Source organism: Vigna radiata, chromosome 7, assembly GCF_000741045.1.
Source record: "Vigna radiata var. radiata cultivar VC1973A chromosome 7, Vradiata_ver6, whole genome shotgun sequence".
Lineage (NCBI taxonomy): Eukaryota > Viridiplantae > Streptophyta > Magnoliopsida > Fabales > Fabaceae > Vigna > Vigna radiata.
In genome coordinates, this window is record NC_028357.1 from 3,817,082 (window position 1) to 3,843,533 (window position 26,452).

General features: G+C 34.2%; 2 protein-coding genes across 5 annotated transcripts; one reads left to right on the plus strand and one right to left on the minus strand.

Moving 5' to 3' along the window:
- Window positions 1–4,782: 4,782 nt before the first annotated feature.
- Window positions 4,783–9,207, plus strand: LOC106766810 (phosphatidylinositol/phosphatidylcholine transfer protein SFH13). The gene is made up of 14 exons (XM_014651570.2): window positions 4,783–5,049; window positions 5,151–5,421; window positions 5,499–5,598; window positions 6,426–6,692; window positions 6,873–6,950; window positions 7,033–7,137; window positions 7,223–7,272; window positions 7,352–7,451; window positions 7,534–7,629; window positions 7,740–7,853; window positions 7,938–8,103; window positions 8,256–8,641; window positions 8,720–8,809; window positions 8,910–9,207. The coding sequence occupies exons 1-14, from the start codon at window positions 5,043–5,045 to the stop codon at window positions 8,919–8,921; spliced, it is 1,842 nt and encodes a 613-aa protein (XP_014507056.1). The 5' UTR covers window positions 4,783–5,042; the 3' UTR covers window positions 8,922–9,207.
- An 8,852-nt stretch (window positions 9,208–18,059) lies between these two features.
- On the minus strand, window positions 18,060–26,169 carry LOC106768305 (SUPPRESSOR OF ABI3-5). Of its 4 annotated transcripts, none has more exons than XM_022782869.1 (16): window positions 26,008–26,169; window positions 25,615–25,727; window positions 25,362–25,402; window positions 24,274–25,015; window positions 24,115–24,186; window positions 23,910–24,002; window positions 23,748–23,827; window positions 23,494–23,632; window positions 23,223–23,310; window positions 23,052–23,143; window positions 22,860–22,928; window positions 21,873–22,052; window positions 21,030–21,201; window positions 19,574–20,503; window positions 18,794–18,972; window positions 18,060–18,463 (listed from the first exon to the last, which is right to left on the minus strand). In XM_022782869.1, the coding sequence occupies exons 2-16, from the start codon at window positions 25,660–25,662 to the stop codon at window positions 18,278–18,280; spliced, it is 3,111 nt and encodes a 1,036-aa protein (XP_022638590.1). In that variant the 5' UTR covers window positions 25,663–25,727; window positions 26,008–26,169; the 3' UTR covers window positions 18,060–18,277. The 4 variants fall into 4 exon arrangements, with proteins under 4 accessions (XP_022638590.1, XP_014508862.1, XP_014508864.1 ...); XM_014653376.2 differs by having other exon boundaries at window positions 24,274–25,114; XM_014653378.2 differs by having other exon boundaries at window positions 24,274–25,114; window positions 25,615–25,866; window positions 26,008–26,161.
- Window positions 26,170–26,452: the final 283 nt, after the last annotated feature.

The window sequence follows — 26,452 nt, forward strand, 5'->3', positions numbered from 1 at the left end:
AACTGATAAAATATTAGCTTCCAAGGTTTTCTTGCAGAATCGCCTTGATTGAATGGTCTTTCGTTTAGTCGGCTAAAACCATGCTCTCATAACTAATTTAATCACTAAAAAAAAAACACAATGCCATTTCTAAACTTTTCTGATATAACATTTCTGATATAACATTTCTTCCCAACCTTCAACCCATCTCTCATGCAACACCCATCAGGTTCTTAAATCACTACTATAAAACCAATTAACAAACTTGACANGTACCGTATCACTATATGCATGCAAAGCATATTCATACTGCACCTATGATCATATATTATATGCATCGTCGCATCAGAAAGTGGCTATGACAGTCTCGGTTAAACACATCAGAGAATCATGCAATGTCTTCTCTTTATGATAACTTTTCAGAATGAAATCTCCAAAAAAAAAAATGCAGTGAACCCCATTACTACTAACCCAGTATAAAATTTCACCTGTGTTTTCTTCTACCTATGTTAATGCCAAAATATACCCCAGTGAAATTATTATATCTAGATATACCACTAACTTGAACACCCTTCTCGGTCCAAGACAACNGGCTTACATCCCTAACCAAGTCGAACATGATGAACATTACAGAACCTTGGGAGATCTAAATTCTATATTCACCAATTACTATATATGAACCTGACTCTGTGCGTTTACATCAAACCCTATCGAAAGAATCAAAGAACCAAATCTTACACTGAGAAAATAGATGGATTCACGAAAATCATTCATCACAGTATATATTGCGTCTCGATAAAACAACACGTAACATAAACATATTTTATACAAAAGCCACAGTAAGGGTATCAAACAACATACACAGAATAATACGAAGCTTCCCTTACCTTGAATGATCCTAGACTTCTTTCTTTACCCAACGTTTCCAGCCAAAACTTTCACCTCCTTCCAACTCTCGTTCTTGACTCAAGCAATTTCAAACTACTCTTTAGATTTTCCAGCCACTGTCTCACAATGCCCCCTTTACTTTTCTCTCTGTTTTCCAATTTATAACCAGAAATAANCCTCTCTCCTAATTCCCCATAACTCCACTAACTCTAACGTTGCACTCCTTCTGTTGCCTTACTTTTCGGCAAGGATCACTAAAAAAAAACTAACTCTCTCATCTTGTTTGACTCATGTGGTTACTAACCATAATTTTAAATGAATAAAGTGGCCCCACACATAATTTTTATTTGCACCACATCTTAATTCCTATTAACGTNTACTCTATGATAATAAAATAATTAGTAACCAAAATACAACAATTTCTAACTTACAGGAAAAATTTAAATAAATTAATAAAACAATTAAATAATTTATTCATTAAGCAAAATTTAAAACTCAACCATTAAACCAACAAGGGACTATCACTAATTAAATTTACTCTAAAATTTTTAGGGTCTTACAGATGTCACCTTCAACGAGTCTTCCTTTTATTTTAACGATCATTCTTCTTCTAATATGGCTCATTCTAATACTATCAATATTTTGTTATTTGTGCTCCTCCAATTATGGCTAGTCCACCAGGTGTTTCTCAACAACCACCAAGTGACAACTACCTTGTCTTCTCCGGCTCCAACAGTTGAGTCTACCCTTCCTATTACCCTCCGAAAAGATATATGTTCTACTCATAATCCCTCTCCATATAATATTACTTTAAGTTATCATAGTTTTTCTTCACCTTTTTATACATGTGTTTCATTTATTTCTTCTATGACCATCGCAAAATCTATTATTGATTCCTCAGCCCAACTTGGTTGGTGTCAAGCCGTGCTAGATGAACTAAATGCTCTTCAGACTACTGGAACTTGGGAGCTTGTCCCTATCTAGAAAATTTATTGTTGGTTGCAGGTGGAGTTTTGCTATCAAAGTTGGTTCTGATGGAACTATTGATTGCCTCAAAGCTCGTCTTGTGGCCAAAGGTTACACATAAATTTTTGGGTTGGATTATGGTGATACTTTTTCTCCATTGGGAAAGATGACCTCTGTTCGTTTATTTATAGCCATGTCGACTCTTCAATAATAACCTCTTTATCAACTGGATGTCAAATAAGCATTCCTTAACGAAGATTTCCAAGAAGAGATTTATAGGGAGCAACCTCCAAGATTTGTTGCTCAGGAGGAGTCTTATGGGTTGGTATGTCGTCTTTGCAAATCCTTATATGGCCTAAAACAATCTTAGGGTTTGGTTTAGAAACTTTAATGATTCAATGTGAGGCAAATCATTCAATCTTTTACCGTCACTCGAGTGTTGGATGTGTCTACTTGATAATATATGTTGATGATATGTTCTTACAAGTAGTGATAATCATGACATATCTTAGATGAATCAACATCTTTGCAACCATTTTCAAACTAAAGATCTTGCCAAACTTAGATATTTCGTAGGTATTGAGGTAGCATAATCTAGCAATGATATGGTTATATCTCAAAGGAAGTATGCATTGGATATTTTGGAGAAAACTAAGTTGATGAATTCAAAATTTGTGGATACAACCATGGATCCTAATACTAAACTTCTACCAAAACAGGGGGAGCCTATGTCAGACCCCGAAAAATATAGAAGACTAGTTGGAAAATTGAATTATCTTACAGTTACTCGTTTTGACATTTCCTTTGCAGTTAATGTGGTAAGCCAATTCCTTAATTCCCTGTGTGAAGATCATTGATTGAAGTTATCCGTATATTAAAGTACATTAAAGGATCTCCTAAAAAATGGTTGTTAAATGGTTCTAATAACCATAAAATAGTGGTTTGTTATTCTGATGTTGATTGGCCAAAATCACTTATTGATGGTAACTTGATCTCTTAGAAAAGTAAAAAATAGAGTGTTGTGGCAAGATCTAGTACAAAAGCAAAATATAGAGCTATGACCTCAACCACTTGTAAGTTTGTTTGGTGTAAGCAATTGCTCAGAGACTTATAATTTGGATCTGTCACTCAAATGACGCTTATGTGTGACAATCAAGTTGCTCTTCATATTAGTTTTAGTTCTGTCTTTCATGAGAGGACCAAATACATTAAGATTGACTGTCATTTCATTTAAATAAGTTTGTGTCTAAAGATATCAAGACTAAGTTCGTAAGTTCAAGTGATCAATTAGCATATATTTTCATTAAGTCTTTATGAGGCCGATAATTGATTACATTTGTAGCAAGCTTGATACATAAGATTTGTATGCACCAACTTGAAGAGGACGATTAAATATATTTTTATCTTTTATTTTTAATTACTTTGTTATTATTTCGTATTTGTAATTTTGGACTTGACTATGTTTCTTCTATTATAAATAGAAGACCTATGTGTATATTCAACCCAAGGAGATTTATTCCATATATAGTTTTCACTATATTGTATACATAAAAATGACTCATCCTTTTCGTATCCAACCATTTTTTTCAATTTTTTCTTTTAAATAATTTTTTTTTTCATTAAATAAAAGCTTTTTAAATTAAAATAATTATTTTTATCCATTTTACCTTTTAAGTGATTGTTTTTCTTTACATTTACTTTTTTTTATTTGACCGTTTTTTAAATCTAATCAATTTTTAATTAAAAAATTTAACTACAAAATAAATAAAAATATTTTGCATAAAGTTATAAAAATACTTATGTTACTATCGTAAAAAAATGTGGACATAAAAAAGGGTTAAATATGTTTTTAGTTTCTATACTTTGGGGCGATTTTGGTTTTAGTCCATTTTCAAACTATGGTACAATTTAGTCCTTCAACTTTAGAAAATTCTAGTTTTAGTCCTTTTTACCAATTTTCTTTAACTTTATTTGTTGTTTCAAGCACGTTTCTTAGTTAACATATAAATAAAGTTAAAAAAAAAATTGTAAAAAAGACTAAAACCAGAGTTTTCTAAAGTTGAAGGACTAAATTGTACCATAATTTGAAAATGGACTAAAACCAAAATCGCACATCAAAATATAGAGACTAAAAATATATTTAACCTCAAAAAAAATGTGAACAGTGCATGTATTCTTATTAGTTATTATAATAATAATTAAGAATAATATTTATGTCTGAAAATATTAATAAATAGAGTAAATAATATTTATTTGCAACCATTTTTACCTCATTCCTTAGTGATAGTTTTTTACGTTATTAATTGTGACTGATAAAACAATTTAGTCGTTTGGCAATTAATACCTAAACGTTTTAGTCCATAAATAATTAATTCCAAAAATACATTATTTATTTTGACTCATAAAACAAAATAAATATTGGATTTAATGTAAAACTTCCAACATAAAAAATATATTGTAAATTTAATATATGTATACAGATGAAAATGGTGTTCGTTATGAAAATAAATTAAATTTTGATGTTATTATAAGAAAATGATTAAATAAAAATAAATTTTAAAAATAAAAAATCATTAATAAGTATTGTTGACTAATTTAAATATTAATTTATAAATTAAAAATTATTAATATAAGAACTGTTTTTGTTATAGAAAAATCATAATTTAATTCTGAATTAGAAAGAAAAATCATAACTTAAAGACATTTACTATTATTTGTAATAGCCATAAAAATGTTAATTTTTTTTATTTATGTAGAGGGGAATTTATTTTGTAAAAATTGATTTCTTTTATTATTCTTAGAATTGTTGTAAGAAGTTTAAAGTGTGAAACTTGAAAGATTGGATCTCTACCATTGCATGCTTGTTTTCCACACGTGTCAACTTATAGATGTGCAGTGCCTATACTGTGCTAGGCGCAGCAGCGTGCTGGTCTACACATCCATCCATCACATTATTTTTTCTTTCTATTTCTCTTTCTCTTTCTTTCTCTCGACAACAACAAAAAAAAAAAAAAACTCATATATTCTTCCGGTGAGATCCACAACCTCAACACAGACATTGTCGTTTGCCATTAAATGTTGTCCTTTTAATTTCTCCTATGTATGCATGAACCTTCCAACATTTATACAAACACCACTCTCATTATTAACTTTCTCTTCTCTTTTCTCATAACTCTATTTCCTTCCTTTTCCATCTTCAACACTACCAGATGTCAGGTATGCAAATGCAACTCAACTCAGCTTCAATTTTATACCCTTTGTTTTACATATTATTGAGTAAGTTACGATTTTTTTATGTGGGTTGTTGTTATTGAAAGGGGTGGAAGAAGGAGGTGGTGTTGAAGCTGAGAATTGGGAAGAGGAGAGAAGAAAGTCCAGAATTGGAAGCTTGAAGAAGAAGGCCATAAACGCGTCTTCCAGATTCACGCACTCGCTTAAGAAACGAGGGAAGAGGAAGATAGACTTCAGGGTTCCCATTGAGGATGTGAGAGACGCTAAAGAGGAATCTGCGGTGCAGGAATTGCGTCAGAGACTGCTGCAGAAGGGGTTCATGCCTCCCACCCATGATGATTATCATGCATTGTTAAGGTCTTTTTCTTTTCTTTTCTTTTCTTTTTGATTACTTTCTCTCACCTCTTCTGAATGGGCATTTTGGTCGGTGGTAGGTTTCTTAAAGCAAGAGACTTTAACATTGAGAAGACAATGCAGATGTGGGAAGAAATGTTAATTTGGAGAAAAGAATTTGGAACTGACGCCATCCTCCAGGTAATTTATTAAGGGTTTGACTATTATTCTAGATAAGGAATTTTAATACAGTACTTAAAATCAATAAATGATTTATAGTTCAACGTTCGGGTAGGTAGGGAGTTGTTTCAACCTTCAACATAGTTCATGGTTTAGAGTTTTGTGCTAGTGTAAATATTATATTTAGAGAAAAAGTTGTGTTATACAAAAAAAATATTTAAAACAAACCTATTTGGGTGGACCAATCTCAGTTCGTTCTTTCTATTTTTTATCTTATGATTTCTTAATAAGGACCATGATTAGCGAAGTGGGGTTGATGAATTCAGCGACTTTGAGAAGATTAATGTGGCGATTAATTGTGCGGCGGATTGGTTCGGTGGTTTTGTTTTTTTCGCTTGTGGATGTCGGTTAACTATTTATTGGCTACCAGTTATGTATAGGTCCACACTTCTATTGTCAGAATCAACCATTAATAGCTATTTCACTCTAAATTGAAGAAATAATTAGTTTTCTCTGCATTTTCTGAAATAGCTTTAATTAAAATTTTGACACAGGTAAATATTGGTAGATATTTATGATATTAATTTTGATTACTCAAATTATAGCCTGTTCGCATTACAGACTGGCACATTATCCGATGAGTTTGACTACGCAGGTTTGGATAATGCATGGAGATCTAAGTTGGATCTTTAAATAAAATTAGTTGTTTTAATTTTTCTTAAAGCTGTTGTACGTACAATTGTGTGGTGTTTGTATATTGCAGAACAAGCATATGTTATGTATCAGGATAATATAGTATTGAAACATGACTTGGTTGGTTGAGTCTAATGGTGTTCTGATATTTGAAGGGTTTTGAATTTGAAGAGTTGGAAGAAGTGTTGCAGCATTACCCTCACGGGTATCATGGAGTTGATAAGGAAGGTAGACCAGTTTACATTGAAAGGCTTGGGAAAGCTCATCCTAGTAGGTTGATGCGTATCACCACAATAGATAGATATTTGAAATATCATGTCCAAGAGTTCGAGAGGGCTCTGCAAGAAAAATTTCCAGCATGTTCCATTGCAGCCAAAAGAAGGATTTCATCAACCACAACAATATTGGACGTACAAGGCTTGGTAAGTTGTATTGTGTCACTCAAGCTTTTTCTGAAATTATGTGCCTCATCAATGAAACATGGTTAAGGTGTTTGTATGCCTTATAGTTTGTTGTACTCAATCAGGTATTTCTCAATTTCAGTATCTTCCTCGTTTTCAGTACATTTTTCAATTTTTAACTTGATGATGTTTGTAATACAGGGAATAAAAAATTTCTCTCCTACTGCTGCAAGTCTATTAGCTGCCATAACAAAAATAGATAACAGTTACTATCCTGAGGTTTTCATCCTTCCCTTTCCCAAAGCGATTTGTTTTCCACTCATCTTCCTGTGTGCATTAAAATCATCAACATTCATTGCAGACATTACACCGAATGTATATCATCAATGCTGGTCTGGGCTTTAAGAAGATGCTTTGGCCTGCTGCACAGAAATTTCTTGATGCGAAAACCATTGCAAAGATACAGGTGAAGGGTATAGCTTTTGGCTGGTGACATTTCATATTCTTCATGAAATCATACTGATATTATTTGTACCAACCTAAATTTGCAGGTTCTTGAACCTAAGTCTACATGTAAATTACTGGATATCATTGACTCTAGGTATGCACTTCTCATACTGCCTTATAATTTTTAATCAAATTGTTGTCTAATAATCTATGGTTTGTAAATATGTACACAGCCAGTTGCCAGAATTTTTAGGTGGGTCGTGTATATGTCCTGGAGAAGGTGGATGTCTTAGATCTAATAAAGGGCCATGGAATGATCCTGATATCATGAAGGTAATGCTGCTTTGCTATCTCTTGTTTTTCTGTATTTTATGGGACTAGCATTGGGACGCTAATTTAGGTGTTCTGATTTTAGGTGGTTCATAATGTGGAGGGAACGTTTGGGAGAGAAAACACCCAAATGTCCAATGAACATCAGAATTCAGACTCTTTCTGGATACGCTCCCAGAAGGCAAGTCTCTATCTTCCTGACATGGATGGTTAGGATTTCACATATAGTTCATGTATGTATTATTTACAGCTAAAATTATATGTTTTTGACTTCCTTTTCTCATCTTCCAGGGACAGTGCAGCGATACATCAACAGCAGATTCCGGGTCAGATCTTGATGATTCTTTTTCCTCCATCAGTCAAAGCAGATTCACTTTTCCTCGTTTAGCCCCAGTTCATGAAGAAGTTAGTTCCCTAACCTAGTCTAATTCATTTTTCTAAGCCTTGTTCTTGAGCCTTTATTCATTCAGAACACTATCTCGTCTGTAGGTTAGAGTAGCAGATAACTTCTACAGTTGTTGTGATGATAGAGCTTCTGCATCTGAGAAAGTGCTCGAAAGTGATGAGTTTCACATTACTCGGGACCAATCACTGCAAAATGATGATACAGCGAATATTGCTTGTATAGAAATTGCAGAAAATGCAGAAAATGCAGGTATTTTAGTGTGATATTATTGGAGCATTTGTTTGTTTTTATATATAGTATGTGGAAACCAAGTTGGAAACATTTGTGCATGTCTATTTCACTAGTAAGTATATATCAGTATTTTCCTTAACTGCTTTACCCAAAGTTCATACTTTTTACAGGTACTTCAGTCAGAAGTTGGTTCAGCTTTGTTAAGGAAAAAGTGGAGCAAACAAATATCTTAAATATGTCGAGGGTGCTTATGTATTTTTTGGAAAGATTGGTGATGTTCTTCCGCAGTTTAAGATTAGAATTTTGGAGAACACAGAACAATATTTACCCATCTGTTGCCACGGAGCATGAAAACAAAAACCTTACAACAGCTGGTGAAACACTTTCTGAACAGAATCTTATTCTTCAATGTACTCAACGTCTTGAGATATTGGAAAAATCATTTGGGGAACTTAGCCACAAACCTGCTGGCATACCTTTGGAGAAGGAGCAAATGCTTATGAGTTCCTTGGATAGAATTAAATGTGTTGAGTTTGACCTTGAAAAGACTAAGAGGGTATTTCTTCATGCTTTCATCAGTTTTCTGTTAACTGTTCTGACTTTATAGTAATTATAATTTGTGCCATTAATGTAGGTGCTTCATGCTACAGTGATGAAGCAGTTTGAGATTGCAGAGCTGGTGGAGAATTTGAGAGAATCAAACAGTCAAGTAAATTGCTTTTCGGTAATATTTTACATTCCAACATTTTATATTTTCCAATATTTTATAACAACTAACTCCAAACTTTTCAGACAAATAATTTGATTGTTATTTTTAATGATAGGTCCATATATGAAAAACACAATGATGCTGTTAGCTGAATATTATGTAGCTTCTGGAAAAAAAATTGTTCATCTGGAATCATCAAGCAATTTTCTGAGGCATCAACATCAGTAAACTTTGTAATTAGCTTTAAGATTAATAGGTAGTGGTTTCAAGACTTTTCTGTTCTAGTCTTTAACAAGACATCTACATCATTAGATAGAGAGTAAGCATGAACTGAATTTTGTTGGTGATTTGGTATTTCCTGCCAAAATTTTCCTTTCAAATCTGTTCTAATATAAAAGAATCATTAAAATTTATTTGATACCATTTATCATTTAGTAATTTTATATTTGAAATTTTTGTACCCAACTAATCCCATTCCCCAAAATAATATTATGAGTTTAAATTGATTCTGAGAATATTGGTAATTTTTTAATATTTAATTGGGTGTAAAATGCTACGTTGATAGGATGTTAAAGATATATATTGGACATGACATATGTGGGAGAAACGACAAAATAGTAAATATTTTCAATATTCATATTATTAATGAAATAAAAAAGTTCAATTATTGATTATTAATTACTATTAATAGTAATAATAATAATTATTGTTAATAAAAATGTGGATATTGAAATAATTAATCATTGTTAATGTTAATAACTTAAAATTTACGTGAATATAAATTATTAAATTTAAACTTCAAACATGTAAAAAATTAATAACATTTCATATGAATAAATATTAAATGTTCTTAAAATTTGATTTGATTAAAAATTGTTTTTATTAACAATTATTTTTATGAAAAAGATAAGTGATAAATCAATTGTTGACTTAAAATATTATTTATTTTTGATATAAAAATATTTGTATAAATTCTTATTAATAAAATAGTTTTACAATTGTTAAAAGAAGTAAATAAAATAATTCATTATCTAAGATTAAAAAGAAAACTGAAAGAGCTTTCCATTATAATTAAAATATACATGTAAGGTAAATATAGTTAAAAAACAATAATAAAAAATAAACAAAAATTGAAGCACACAAAGAAAGTGAAATGATAACCATGACATAAAAATCTTGGATGACTTTTCTATAAAAGATTTTTTTTATCTCAGTCATCTTATTAGCAAGAATAGTTTTAGTCATAAATTTTCACTCCACTCACTTATTCATATGAATACAACTTAACAATCTCTCTTTACTTTTATACAATTTTTTTTTTCTAATTTTGTAATCACAAGGCTAAAATAACCACGTTATCATTAGTTTTTAGGTTAATTTATACAGAGAATGTAATTACTAAATTAAATGGATTTTACAAAGTCTTCTTCTACTTCAAGAACTCTTATTATCCAATTTTTATTTTCCAAACCTTTTTTTTTTGTCTTCTATTTATTGAATAGTGAAGTGTTGGTAGAAAATCATCTGACACTCAAGTTAGTATTCTAAATCAGAGATTCTAGTTAAAATTCGATTAATACAAAAAATAAAGCAAAAAATGTGATTAAAATAGTATTTATAGAGGTGTTTTGCTAATCATGGGAGGAAGATGTTGTGAAATTCCTCCTATCGACTATGTATGAGATTTTCTTGCATCTAGCAAGGCCTACATCTTCGATTGTAGATAGCGTAGTCTACTTCCATTGTAGGTTAGAAGTATGTAGCCTTAGGGATTCGGTCCATCATTATTCGCACCCTAGAGTGATAGCCATATATTCCTTTGTGCATCTCCCGGATAACATTGTCAGCTAATTCCAAGGTAACACACTTCAACATAGGTCGACTATACCCTCTTTGATCTCGTGTACCAAGCAACTTTTCTCACCTAATCTTTATCCTCCATTTCCAGAACGTCTCCGGTGTTTAGATAGCGTATGTAAGGCTCCATCTATGTTGTCTCCCATGAGTCGACGACCATACAATCATTTGTTGTTTCGATGGATGGAAACATTAACACTTGTTACAGTAGAGACTTGTATCTCCCTTTCTTCTTGGTGTTGGTTAACTTAGAAAGCACATCGATTCTCATGTTCCCCTCGAGGTATATGTTTGAGCTTAACTTTGGCGAAGGTGCCAAGCATGTTTATCACGATGATAATACTGCAAAAAAAGTGGATCCTTCACTTGATAGTCGCTCGTCAAGTGCCTGAACATCAGGCGTGAGGTTATCTGGAACACTACACGACTTGTCCCTACTTTGTTCATCAGGTTGAGCCCAACTATGATGGCCTCATACTCGGCCTGGTTGTTTGACATCTTGAAATCGTAAGTGTAAAGACTTCTCGATTAGGACGTCGTTTGGCCCTTCTAAAATAATATTGGTTCCTCCTCATTTCAGGTTGGAGGACCTATCAATATACAGAGTCCACCACTCGTCTTTAAGGACTCGGTCTCCTTGCAAGTCACTAGCAAAGTCTACTAAACACTGTGCTTTTATTATTGCTCTTGGCTTGTACCGAATGGAAAACTCAGATACATCCATTGGCCATGACAATATTCGCCCAGCTAAGTCTTGCTTCTGCAAAATCTTTTAGATGTGGTAATCAGTCTTCACCACAACTTGATGACTTTGGAAGTAACGTTGCAATTGTCTTGTCGCGATGAAGAGGGACATGGAAACCTTCTCCACCATTACCAGGTCTCGGAATCCTAAAGAGTTTGGCAAATGAAATATACTGGCTTTTGCTCGCTATTGAGCTCTTGAACCAGGACGACATTAACTGCCTCCTCCGTTCCTACTATATACATCAAGAAGGGTCATGTTGTGTCCGACTTGCAAAGGATAGGTGGGGACGTCAAAATTTCTTCAACTTTTCAAATCGTTGCTGACATTGGTCGTCCCACATGAACGTTGCCGATTTCTTCAACAGGTTGATTATAGGCTTAATTTTCTCTGCCAACCGAGGGAGGAACTGGGATATCGTCATCAGTTTGCCAACGAGTTCTTGAACCTTCTTCACATTCTTCGGGCTTCTCATCTCAATCACCGCTTGAAACTTCTTTGGGTTGGCCTCTATCCCATGATGTGTCAACATAAAGCCTACGTTCTTTCCAGGTAGGTGTCCAAACACCATATCCATGAGCCTTTAGTAGGTGGCTCTTGTGTTCTTAAGGCTGAAAGGCAAGACTTTATAATATAAACTTTCTTCCTCTATTATGAATGTTGTTTTCAAGTCGTCCCCCTTCTACCATGGGTATCTAGTTATATCCCGAGTAAGCATCCAAAAGACTAAGCATGTTGTGCTCGACTACTCCACCAACGAGCTAGTCTATGCTCGACAGAGGATAAACGTCTATGGGAAAAGCCTTGTTCAAATTTGAGTAGTCAATAAACATCCTACATTTTCCGTTCACCTTTTTAACTAGGATAACGTTGGTCAACCACGTCATATACCTTACTTCTTTAATGGACCCTGCCTGAAGTAGTTTTTAACTTTGGCATTGGCGACCTGTCTTCTCTCCTCGCCCAGCTTTCTCTTCTTTTGAGATATTGTATTAGCTTCCATGAACGTTGATAGTTGACGGGAGGCTACTCTCAAGTCGACCCCTAAGAGGTCTACTTTCGTCCAAGCAAATAAGTCAGTAATACTCGACCAATTAGATACCCTCTTTCTTCTCTAACCATCATGCCTATCTTCATTCCTTGCTCATAAGCCAAGGCAAAGTGTCTGGTTTCTCCCACAGGTTCTATCCTGGCATCGTTGCCTACTCAGGGGTCGAGGTCCTCCCCCACGATAGCCTTGGTTAACTTTGTTCGCTTAATGGTATTGGTATTGAGTAGAGGGAATAGGAGCAACAAGCTAGTCATATAGCATTTCTTGTTCATCTTTTGATATCTATGCACAATGATGATGTCCCATAAGGGGAACTTCATAGCTAAGTATGGGGTGGACACCACTGCTCCCAGCATGTTCAGTGATGGATGTCCTAACAACATGTACCTGGCCTGTAACACCCCTTCTAGGAGTATCGTGCAAAAATTTTATTTTCAACATATACATTCATTTAATAGAATAGTGTATGATATCATCACATACATTAAACTTAAAACATAATTATTCATCCCAAAATCCTAGCTGAAATGTTGTCTAAAATTACATTAGAGAAATAATATTATTCAAATAAATTTTTTTCAATCGCAAATAAATTTCCCAACATATCTCCTCTTACTAAACCTCTTCAGCCTCTCCTAAAATCTTATTTGCTCCCTAACGACACATATGTTATACAATCATTGCACAAAAAAAAAGGGGTGAGCTAATCACAAGTAGAAATCACAAGTCACATTCATATTCACAACTCAAATCATCCAATTCAAATCTTTCTCAATACTATTAATGTGCCAATAAAACATCACTACCTTTCATAATCTACTCGAATTATATTTGTACCAATCGATCTAATCCATCAGTCACTCCATACTCAAATGCATTCCAAAGCATTCATAATTTCTCATACTTTACCGAGCAAAATCATGATTATCGAATCAAGGAAAACTCAAGCCCTCCTCCACATGCAACTTCGGACATGACTCAGCTAATGGACTTATCGGTTCTTGTCCTTCACAAACAGCTAATGGACACTAGTCCTTCACATGCAGTTGTTGGATCCATGTCAATTTTTGTCCTTCACACGCAATTACTGGACCCATCTGAATTCTTGTCCTTCACACGTAGCTAATGGACACTAGTCATTCACACGCAATTTTGGACCTATCTTAGTAATATTCCTTTTTCTTAAGAACTTACGAATAATAACATTGTGATGTGTATCACTGCGTATTGCACTCAAACAAGCCTAGATCCTCTTGGCAAGACATCCTTCTCTTCATCAAAAGAAAAAGAAGATAATACTCAGATCCTCACAAGCTTTCATCGATAAAAGAAATTTCATTTATATTATTATACAGATATAAGATACTAACCCAGTGTTCCAAGGTACGACTAGAGAACATTGTCTTTTCCAACAAAATCTCAACGAGCCATATTGACTCAACATTTATATTTAGCATAATTGAATGAGTAATACAATGTAAAAAGAAACAACTCAAATGAAATATTTGTGGAAAAGGTTTCATAATAAACAAACGACAAGTGTTAAGGATATCAATTACTTAATTTATTGGAATACTACATAGACAATTATTATAACTTTAGACTTCTAATTCAAAATAAATAAAAATATATCTAAAACCCATGTTAAAAATTGTGGTTCGGATGTTGAAGTGGAATTTTTACTTGAGGTGGTTTAGAGACATAACTAAGGTGGTGATCAGGTCCCTAAACAATGTGGAGTTAATTTCTATAAATTTAGACATTTAATTTATAATTCGAGCAGTCAAAGTGAACCAATATGCCTTAGGAACTAAATATCCAAATTTCAAGCTAATCTAACGGTTACCTAGGTAAAAATTGATATGTTAGTGAGACAACTCAAGGACAAATTTAATTCAAGTGGTTTTTAGCTTTACCCAAGATGCAAAATTAATTCTCTTATGTACAAACATGTAATTGAAAATCAAAGTGGTCAAAGTATAGTAATAGAGCTCAAGAATCATATATCAAAATTTTAATTTAATCTAACGGTAAACGAAGTGGGGATTGAGATTTTGCCTAGTCACTTAGAGACATAAATAAAGTGGTCGTCATTTTACTCAAAAAATTCAAAATTGATTCCTCTAGGTATAGATCTCAAATTATAAATCCTGATGGTCAAAGTGGACTACTATGTCTTATGAACCATATATAAAACTTTCAGGTTGATCCAACAGTAGACGAAGTGGAAATTGAGATTTTACTAAAGCAACTTAGAAAATGGAAAAATGAGGAAAACCTAATCAAAGGAAACCAAAATCCTCACATTATTATTTCTATATGAAAAATTATTTTTTATTTTTGAAAGCTTGTTGAGTAGACTTCCAGGAAGGAGAGGTGAGTCTTAATGGACAACTTAAGTACTTTGTCTTTCCTTAACCAAAGTGTTTCCCAACTAGCTTTTCACAAATTTCACATTATCCTCATCTCAAAAATCTATCCAGCAATTAGACTTTCACAACCCAATGATTTCACCATCATATATTTTGGAATCAAAGAACATTGAACAATCAAAAGAAAATTAGAATCTACTTACAATATTAGCATTTTCACTTTCTTAGATTCAATACAAGATCACTGACAATTTTCATCAACAATATTCACATAGAAAACCAATAAAAAGGATAGTTTGTTTCACACCACAACAATATTAGAGTGTAAAGACCTATTACAAACTAATAACAGAAAAAGGTCAGTTTCCCTTACCTAATTCCACTTCCTTGATGAAGAACACCTCTTCAGGAATTCTTTCTACCTTCTCTACAACTCAGATTCTAACCATAAAATCCCCTTATTTGTTTCTATACTCTTTATCACTTTTATTCTCTCGATGAAAAACTTAATTTCTTCACCTCTATTTATAGTTGAAGTTAGGGTTATTGTAACAATATTGTAGTAGTATTATAGTTGTACTACAAATTACTGTAGCAGTATTATAATTATACTATAGTTTTATTGTAATAGTACTGTAGCAACACGTGTTTCACGAGGTATTTTCATTGTAGCACCATACGTATTTTAATGTAGCAATATACATATTTTACTGTAATATCATAGGTATTTTACTATAGCATTATACATAAGTTTTTTCTATATTCTAAAAAAAATTTAACATCTCAAATGCAACTATTTTCAATGGTCTTACGTGACTGACATGGTTTGGGTTAGCCTTCATTATCTGAAGGTCGTGTGGAGATCAATGTACCCTCTAACAGAAACCATTTAATTTTAGGTCAACTCATGTTTAATCGATTTATTCTACAACCAACTCATGCTTCACTCTATCAACATTAGGTCAAGCCTCACCTGATCAAGATTGAGTTAAACTAGACCCAAATCAGATCGAGTAAGCCCAGACCCAAATTGAATCTAATGAACATAAGCTCAGAGTCGAAGATCTAAGTTAAAGCAAGTTAGTCCCTACCTTGACCAAGCTGAGTTGGTTTTGTCCTATATAGACCCGAGTCAATTTGGTCCTATATAAGCCTTGTTACCTTGACCCTTAATCGAGCCATGTTGGCCCCATCCTTGGTCAACTCGAGAGTTGACCTAAGCTTGGTCTAGTTATGTCTGCTTAGGCCCTAGTAAAACCAAGTAAGTTTAACCCCAAGTTGAGTCGAGTTGGCCTGAAACCAAATATGTGCAAGGCAACCCAGACTTTGGTATATCTAAGTCAACCATACCCTAATAAAATAAATTAAGCTCAGGTCCCAGTCAAGTTAAGTCAGGTCGAGACAAGTCAACTTGAACAAGTTTCTCAAACTCAAATTGAACTTAGTTAACCAACATCTAAAGGCGAGCTAACCCATACCTAAATTAAAATGAATAGATCCAAACTCAAGTCGAACTGAATCAGTTCAAACATAAGTCAAGACAAAAGGATATCATTCATTCAAGTTAGGAAATGTTCATATTTATTCTAGTCGAGATCAATTGATATTCAATCAAGTTCAAATATAATTATATATATATATATATATATATATATATATATGGTTTAAGGTCCAAATCAAATTGAGAGTATATATATTAAATCCATACACAAACTTACATTAGTTAAAATTATGTCAATTTGTATTGGATTATTCTCATGTAAAGTCAATTCCACGTCAAATTTAATATAATCAAAAAAATTAATTTAATCTAAATTTAATCCAATTTAAATTAAATAAAAATGTAAATTAAATTAATATAATTCAAATGAATTCAAATTTTAGATCCAAACTAAATTTTAAGAGAGCCCATCTATAATCATCGCTAAAAAGAAGGATTTGTATAAAAGTTTAATACCATCAAATAAAATGATGCAGACTATTAGTTTATATTGTTACACTACAACATGAGGTCTCACGTGTTATTAATATTGTCACGGAAATCAGTACATTAATAGTAAATAAGAATGTGGACTATGCATGACAGAATTTATGAGATGTAAACATTTTTTATATTATAGTTTAAATTGGCCGTGAGGCTGTTTCTGGAATTTGAAACTGCAATTGCTAAGGCACTGTTAATGCACCACAAATCTTCACCTAGTTACATCACACATACTCTAATTATACCATTTGCAATGAGATAAGAACCTCTCATAATAATTAATCTTGAGTACCACTTTGTGGATGTTACTTTAAAAGATGTTCATTAAAAGATGTGTCACAAGTGGACTCATTAAGGATGATTATCTGATAAACATATTATTATTAAGGATGATACACATAAGAAATGACATCCATAATGACATTCATGAAGACTAGCAGGAAACTAGAACTAGATCTACCATACTTACAATCAATTTCACCATGTTTAAAGAAAGAAATACAACCTGTCTGGTGGTGGTGGTGATCGGAACCGATTTCTATAATCCAGAGCAGAAGTAGACTGATTCCAGAAATGCGAGAATAGACTGTTTTGTATCTTTATTTATTTTAATTAATATTTTTTCCAAAATTGTATATATTAAAAAAATTCTAAAACAGTTATAATTCATTTATATATAATTTTATATTACTTTTAACATAATAACAATTAAAATAATCTTACCTTTCAATCTATTAAAACCTTTTTTAATCTGTCGTATAATCAAATTTCTTATCAACTTTACTTTCATATCTATTCCACCATCACTTCCAAATCTCTTTAAAAAAATTGAAAATTATACTTTTAAATCCATCCAAATTCATTCACTTCATCTTCCTTCAATAATTCCTTAAAATAAAAAACACAGCAAAATCCAGGATAATATCAAGCACTGAAACACTGCCAACCGTGATCTCCAACACAGCATTTTGATATCAACAAATATTATTTTAACGTCTTTTGGTGAAAAAAACAGTATCGTTACCGGTCTGTTGCCTGCAGCAACAAACCCTAGGTCATACCGTGATACGTAAGATGCGGATGTTTAAAGGGATTTGGTTTCTGTAAAGCATATTTTAAGAGAATTTTCTTTTGAGCCAAAACCCGTAATGATTGTTTTTTTAAGAATATTCCATAGCTCTGCCAATGAAAGGCTTCTAAATACAAAAAATAAGAAAAAAAAAACAATAAAGTTTCACACAGTATTGAACTAAAGGTAAAAGAAAATTGAATAGTATTGCAAAACCCTCGTCAGAGTTCAACCAAAGCCAATATCAATGCTAAAATTTGGGCAGAAGTTTTACATGTAGACTAAATTTCAAAAAATGAAATTCGAAATTGTGCTGACAAACTAGTGTTTACAATAAGAATATTTAAAAAACAGCTAAGTAATAATATGTTATCGAAGCTAAATCCTACATTATGTTCTCAAACCTTAATTGTCTGACATCTCACGAAACCTGGCTAGGGCTTTTTTATGAATAAGCATCTTATAACTGTCCCCTGCCTGCACCTCAAGGCTAGGATCCAACTTCTTCTGTTGACTCCCAAGTCCTGCCCTATGTTCCGTGGCTTGTGCCAGGACAGGCTCTATCATTCCACTTCCATCCTTTCCTAGTCCCTGTGCATCAAATAATCCATAATACAGCAAACAGCCATAATATAGAAATGTTAGAATCCTTCAGCAGAGATGTTGAGAGAACCAAATTTCCAGGGGTATCCAATCCAATTCCTGAGGTCAGTCCAAACATTCTAAGAAAAGAAGATATCTAAACTAGACGAAAATATTATCTAGGTCTAAGGATTAAAGTAACTTTCATATGTCCCTGAAAAGATTGAATTTGAATTCTGGAACTTATTCCAAATATAAACAAATAACAACATCAAGCTCTAACAAAACAACCTGAATAACAAAAAATAACTATGAAATGCAGAGGGAACGAAACGGTACCAATCCTTCCTGCCAGCCCATGTTGCGAAGCATCCTATTACCGACATTGTTTTCATCAATTGCTTTGTCTGCCGTAATCACCTCAAAAGTATCAACGTTGACATCTCCAACTACACGTCCACCACCAACCCCGGGAGGGAACGGCATTGGATCACCCTTCCTTGATGCAAAATCTCGGTCTTCAAGAATACATATAGTAGAAACAAATATTTTCTCAAAAAGTCAATCCACATAGTAGCTACCAGTTACCTATTATTCTCTTGCAAACCTACTATTTAGTTATTTAAAGCTTTTAAACATTACCTAATAGTTGATACTAAAAGATCAACAACTTGCTACAACAAAACTTTTTACAAGTACGTTTTGGCCAATAGAGTAATAAAATAAAATGCATAATTCTACTATAATTTAAAAATATATAACTACATGAGAATTTACATGCATACAGTTTTAATCTCCTAACCAGGAAAGTTCCTTCAATTCCTTCTATTATCAAAAAAAAAAAAAATTGCCCACACCTATGATCACCCCAAACAATAATTACAATTTCCCAAAATATAGGTAGCACACGTCAATGCTTTTCTTCACATTTAATGAAAAACTAATGCTGCCTCTATTCCCAGAGCCTTTTTCATCAGAGATACCAGGCAATGCTTTGAAATGAGTAACTAACAACTGGCAAGCAAACACTCTCCCTTCAGCTCAGCAGTTTTTTCAATCAAAAGTACATCAATACAAAAGTAATGAAACTGAAACCCATTATAAATTAAGTAGTCTTACTTGAATCCCCAATGTCAAGGTCAGCCAAATCATTTCCAACTGAAGATGATGAGCCATACAAACTCCTCCTTTCAGCTGCACGATCCCGGTAGGTTGTCTGAGGTTGTTCCTTGTGAGCTGAAGCAGGAAGTGGCATTTCTGAAAACCTTCTCCGTCCACTTCCAACTGTAGCAGGCGGTGTATATGAACTCAGGGCAGACACATCTGTTCTAAAGGGAGTAACAACTGTCTGTGGATCAACATTTGCTGAAGATGAACTGTGCATGGATGATGCAACTGATGTAGAACCTGAATAACTATCTGATTTAGCAACCCCCCTTCCGGAGCCCCTTATGACCCCCATCACAGTGCCTCCAAGACTATTACTAACTGGCCGTGGCTGTGCCTGAGAATCAATAGCAGCAACCTGGGCAAGAGTTGTGTGAATTCCTGGATTAGAAGCATTAGTTTCCCTTACCATAATCTCATTTTTTGACTTATTCTTAGCAGAATGCCCAGCAGAATATGACCTATCATCAGCTGAAACAGAAGGCTGATTGTCTTCCAGAGCCACTCTAGTAGCCTGTCCCTCATGGCTCCTCTGCTTCCACATTGTTAATACATTGTTCATTTTTTTCTTATTTGCCAGAATGCTGCTCTTTGATGCAAGCTTTATTTCCTTTGATTTTTCCTTTTCTTTCTTCTCTGCAGCTAAGGCAGCTGTTGCTGCAGCCTGGACAGCATCTGCCAACGAAGCTGGCTTCTCAACCGATATAACAGTAGTAGCTGGTGCAGAAATGACCTTTTTACTTCCAGAACCATCAGATGTTTTAGAAGGTTCAGACTCATTATTAGGTGCTTTATTCTGATTTTGATCAGTACAAGGTATATACTGCTGAGTTTGGTTGTCATATGAATACCAAATCCCATTATTACCATCATAGTAAAGACCTACATATGACAAGAGTGTAGAAGATCAAAAATAAAATACAAGGGAATACTACAGTTTTTTTACAAGTATATTAGTGTTTCCAAGTCTTGATGCTGGTAAAAGAAATAGGCTAAGCCACACATACAATCTCTATAAGCAACACTTCCCATAGCACAGTAGTATATTAGCTAGTGAGTATGTGTGCAACAGAGATGGAAACATACTAGGTAAATAGGAGATAAAAAAATTTTGCAGCCTAATCCTGTCTAACAGAGCTCAATTACATAATAAAAGGAGATAAGGCAAATACAGGAAAAGCAACAGCCCAAAAATTAACTAGCACCACCGAACCAATAAATGTAGTCGTAGAATTCACTACAACATTCACGTTTTAGGTAATCTCCAAACCTACTTTGGCTAATTAGAAAAAGGGCCACCATGATGGAAAAAGTCTCGAGAATTACTTATGAAGAAAACAAAAATGCTTTTGAGAAACTTCAAGATAATCATAGGCTTTTCTCTGACTAACTCAACCAAGATTCATACCCGTATTTCCGTCATAGTAAAAACCAGAAGCAGCATCATAGTAATAACCCGATGCTTCATCCCAAACAAAGCCCGATTGTGGAGCACCAACTTCTGTGCCAGGTGGTTCTTGCCCAGTAGATAGTTTGTCATCTGGGTTATACTCTTTTGGAGCCCATCCCACTGAATCATACTGAGGATTGTCGAAAAGCAAAAATACACAGATCAAATTTATAATAACTCAGCATATCAGAACTATAATTATGAACACAACAGCAGTAAGAAATACAAAATATTAATGTGGAGTATCAAGGAAATCAAGAAATATCTCATGAAAGAAATACCTCTCTAAAGGCAAAGAAAATCAGTGACAATAGACAAACAGTAACACGGGAAAAATTAATTACCTAGGAGCTGTACTGTACACCAAAATTAGGAATCAGTTTAAAAAAGAAAAAAATATCAAAGCTTTAAGGAAATTTTACAAAATATCACTGTTCACGTTTTCCTAATTAGTGATGCATACGCTTCAGACATTTTACAAAACCAATTTTTAGTCTGGCCTAACATTATTTAGAAACAAAAGATTTTTCACAACCTGTGCGATTCTTTTTTCATGTTAAGGCAGAATCCCTGTTATTTTCCACCAGGTTCTTTATTAATTATTATTATTATAACTTATAGCTCTTCAACTATAAAATAAGGAAGTTTCAAGTAATAAATCATCCTCAAACAATACAAGCCCTAACATGGCCTAACATCACAAAATGATATGAAATTGTCAATATTCACCTTTCACTATGCAGAATGCCTTCAGCCGTTTATAAATCACTATACAAATTTATACAAAGAAGAATAAAACACCTGTTGGGCAAATGTTGCAGCTTCAATAGCAGCAGCTGCAAGACTGCTTGATTGGGACGTTCCTGATGTCCCTGACCCAGGGCCCAAGATACTTTTTGCATATGCCACTCTTAGAATCTGCCCATTCTTTTCAAGCATAGTTCCATTTGTTGCCTCAAGAGCTTTGGTAGCATCTTCCACCTAAACAAAAATATTTTGTCACATTAATATCTACCGAAACACCTATTAACAGTTAACTTCTCTTCTCAGGCTTCTTCCCTCTCCTTTTCATCTAGGACACAACAAATGACTAAAACGTGAAAATGAATGGTATCATTCCCAAAAGAGTCCAAGCCGAAACAGACAGATAGCTATTACTAAATATAAAGAAATATAATTGTACCAACTTGGGGGAGCAATTACTTAAGCACTTATTCAACGAGATATTGTTACATCAGAGCTTATTTTGATGAACTTTGAGCTATGAGTTTATTCACAAACTTATTCAATAACCACTTACTGATAAACTTTGAACAAGTTTCTAAAAATAAGATAAACAGAACTTGTTCTGATAAGCCTTTCCAAGTAGCTTATAGAAGAGTCATAGCCACCTTCATAAGTCCAAACAAGATCTTCTATACACCCCTTTATCTATAACACTCAAAGTATTGCTTAGAAAACAAAAATATTCAACGAACACTTTAAACAAATGAGTCATTTCAATCAACAAACCAACAAAATCCGGCAAAAGAAGATGTACTCTCACTCTAGACTGTTTTACATAAACACTAGATGACATTTAGGAAGAAGATATCATCAAATGATGTAAAAATAGCCATTTAACTGAGTAATGACACGAGCATCCAAATGCACTCATCTTGAGTTCTTATTAATCATTGTGTTGTGCGACAACATTAACCTCTAAACATCAGGGAGACCGTGAAAGACAGACTACTACAAAAGTATGCAACAAGAATTGCTCAATTATTAATCACGAGTGGTACTTACCGAATAAAAGTGTACAAATGCAAATCCCCTTGAGACATGAGTGAATTTATCTCTCACAAGACGCAGATCCTGTAATAGATAACAACACTCCTTAGCATACAAATGACAAAATAAACAACAGCAAACCTGCCCCTCCGATGCATAAAAACGGTCACAGGTTTGATTAGCTAGCTCATGAATTTAGCAACAAACCTTAATTGGAGCATGTTTGGAAAATTCATAGCGGAGCATTTCCTCGTCAGCATTTTCATCCAATCCTCGGACAACCAAAACATGAGTTGGACCTGATTTTAAATATACTTACCAATTACAGAGCATTAATAAAACAACAATCTCTAGAACAGGAATTATACAAATACTTACCAGCTTCCAAACCTTTTTTTCCGGTAGCTGCTGAATTTGATAATGAAATGTCTGCTGCAGGAGCATCGTCAGTTCGAGGCTCATTACACTGCAGTATGAGGAAAATAGCACTGAACCAATTCAATATCCGCACATATGTACACATACTTATACCAGAACTGAAAAATGGGTGGCTACTCTAAATTGATCATCCAAAGCATTAAGAATGCAGAAAGTCTACAATTCAAAAATAGTAAAAGGATACAAAAATGATGCACAAAGGATTATGAACCTGATAGCAGGATGTTCGGCGTGCAAAATTTATGTAGCCACATACAGTGCACATCCAATCAGATGGAACCGTAATGCTCTTATAATTATGACCTGATTTCACAGCTCCATCGGGACCAGGACCTCCAGTTGGCTTGCTACTGCAACAAAATATGGCTCAAAATGGTAACGTAAATTAGATTATTGTAATTAACAGTAAAAAGATATAACTGAAAAGTACAAACAATTGGCAAAGCCCTAAAGCTGACAACATACCTATATTCAAAGAAAAGTTTTCTGCCATCGACAACAAAACCATCGTCTCCTAGTTTGTCCATCATTCCTTGTGCAGCTCCCTAATCCATAATAATTTTACTCAATATAACATTCATGAAAACATGACATGTATATAAATTAGAAAATAAATATGATAAATACCACAGAAGGAAAATCTATAAATGCAAATCCACGAGAGACTCCAGAATTTCTCTCCTTTATAACTCGGACGTGACGAAGGGGCCCCCATTCAGCCTAAAATTATATAAATGATGATAGCAAAATGAAAAAAAGAAAGAAAAAAAGATCATCAAAATCTACCCGAGTAACTGATGAAGCTCAACAAAACAAATTAAGTATGACATACAAGGATTTGGTATAGATCTTCATCTGTTGTCTTCTGCGAAAGACCTTTCACAACAACGGTTGCAGATGGGGCCTATGAAAACAGCTTTTACTTCCAATTGTTCAACAGTAATAAGATAATCACTGAAAATATAAAAGGAAAGCACTATTCAGCACATACCACAGAATAATGTTCGCGCTGTCGTTTATCATCGCGATCCCTACGTCTTTCACCTTTATCATATCGACTCTCAGTATAGCTACCTTCCCTATAACTTCTACCATGGCTTCGACCTCGAGGAGACCTCGATCTTGGATGGTCATCATATCCACGAGACTGAGAGCGGGAATGAGAATGGGAGTGAGAATGGGATCGGGATCGAGAACGTGAACGCGAACGAGAATGCGATCGTGAGCGTGAGCGCTCATGCCTCCTACGTGGACTCAGTTCTCCTTCCCGACTATGACCTCTTTTATCACGTTCCCGATCCCGTGATTCGCGTCGCCTCCAATTACTGTCTCTTCTGCTACCTCTTTCATAATCAGAATCATAACTATGCCGACCATGATCATAATCCCTGTCATGGCTATCCTCCCTACGATGATGAGAGGAAGCCCGGGACTTGTAGTCATAATCTTCATAGGCATAATCATCACGTTCATGTCCTGAAAATCTGGCAGGCTTATCATATCCTCGGTCACCATAATTTTCAATGCCAGTATAGCCATCCCGAAACCTTTCATATTCTGGGTAGGTGTCAATCTCACGATCCCTGAAACCATCTATCTGATTATATGATTCATGATAGGGCCTCTGAAAACGTCTAGATTCCCTGTCAAGAGGATAATCTTCATCATAACCTCTTCGTTTTGATTGACTCCAGTGGCCAACAGGAGGTGGTCCTGGCGGCAGGTAGGCCTCCCTGTCCAAAATGTCAGGGTGGAAATTATTTCTCTGGTAAACTGGATCCCTGGGATATCTTTCATCAAGAAACCTTCTCTCATCATAAGAACCACCGACCCTGCCAAAAATATGGGGTAAAATGGGAGGAAAGAAAAGCTAAAGTTCGATACAGCACAACAAAATGACTAGATGAACATTTTGCATAACAAAACACGAGCATATCTCAACTATACAATCATGAGGTACATACCACAGCACCAACAAATTGGAAAAAATAAATCCTCAAAGACACAATTTTTTACCCCACAGGTTTCATATTACCGTAGTGATGATGATGATGATAAGCATCAAGCAGTTGCACTCACCGGAAGTTGGGCTCGTGGACGGCGCCGTATCCCTCAAGAGCCTGTGGATTCAAGAGAATAAGCTATGTCAGGAACAAATAATCAATGGGACGAGGGTTAGGCAAATGGAGTCCATATCTGACTGCCCCCACAGCTAGCTTTCTTTCACAATTCTCCGATAAAAAATCAGATTGAAACCCTAATAGTAGTTTCTTTGAATAATGATCCCCATATTCCATATAGGTGAATTATTTAAGGAGGAAACCACAATTACGCTGTTATTATCCCAGCCTTGATGCAGAGCATAGCGACCAGGATCCATATCTTGCCAAGCCCACCGTTCCTCTCTCAAGCAATATGTCTCAAAGTCAAAACCTTTCTCTCTCCCTGTAATATATGCACAAACAGATTCAGTTATCCACCATGAACCAACAACCTTTACCACCTCCTGGGCCCTCTCCTCCAATCCAACAATTACCGTCTTCCAAATCCTCGCTTTATCGACACATCAAGAAATCCATCACCTCTAAAACTATTTTCACAATTAATTAAACATTCCAATATTCGAAAACATAAAGAGTAAAAATTCATGAACCCACAATCTGAAAAAATCCTACCGATCATCCAGACAGTCGAAAACAAATAACGCTACGGTTAGGGTTTTTACCGATGGTTGTGGCGGATCTGGGGTTTTGGCGGCGCGCAGATTGCAGAACGAAAAGTCGATAAATGCGAGCACTTGAATTGGATTATGGATGGAATGAATAGGAAGTAAGAGTAGTGGCAGGACGAGACTCTGAGTTACATCAATGAACGAACGAAGGTTTCATCTCAAAATCCACCACGACCAATTTATAATTTCTAATTAATAATTAATAATTAATTCTTAATTATTATTTTTTTTTATCTCACACATTTCAATATTGTAAAACCATCCATGGGATATTCTTAAACCATGTGTCTATCTCACCTCAATTGCCACTACTGCGTGTCTCGCGCATCTTACTGTTGTAAAATCTAATAGAAATGTTAATTAAGGAATTAAAATATTAGATAAAAAAATAATTTTAAATATTTTTTTAATCTGCGAGACCGATTTTTTTTATCTTTTA

What these genes read in the sequence shown, in the direction of transcription:
- LOC106766810 (XM_014651570.2), top strand. An exon ending in ATAACAGTTACTATCCTGAG is followed by an intron (nt 6,951 to 7,032) that starts GTTTTCATCCTT and finishes CATTCATTGCAG; the next exon opens with ACATTACACCGAATGTATAT. An exon ending in CTGGATATCATTGACTCTAG is followed by an intron (nt 7,273 to 7,351) that starts GTATGCACTTCT and finishes ATATGTACACAG; the next exon opens with CCAGTTGCCAGAATTTTTAG.
- LOC106768305 (XM_014653376.2), bottom strand. Translation starts at nt 25,662, where the DNA reads ATGGATCCTGGTCGCTATGCTCTGCATCAAGGCTGGGATAATAACAGC. An exon ending in CCAAACATGCTCCAATTAAG is followed by an intron (nt 22,929 to 23,051) that starts GTTTGTTGCTAA and finishes TATCTATTACAG; the next exon opens with GATCTGCGTCTTGTGAGAGA. An exon ending in TGGGCTGGCAGGAAGGATTG is followed by an intron (nt 18,464 to 18,793) that starts GTACCGTTTCGT and finishes TTTGATGCACAG; the next exon opens with GGACTAGGAAAGGATGGAAG.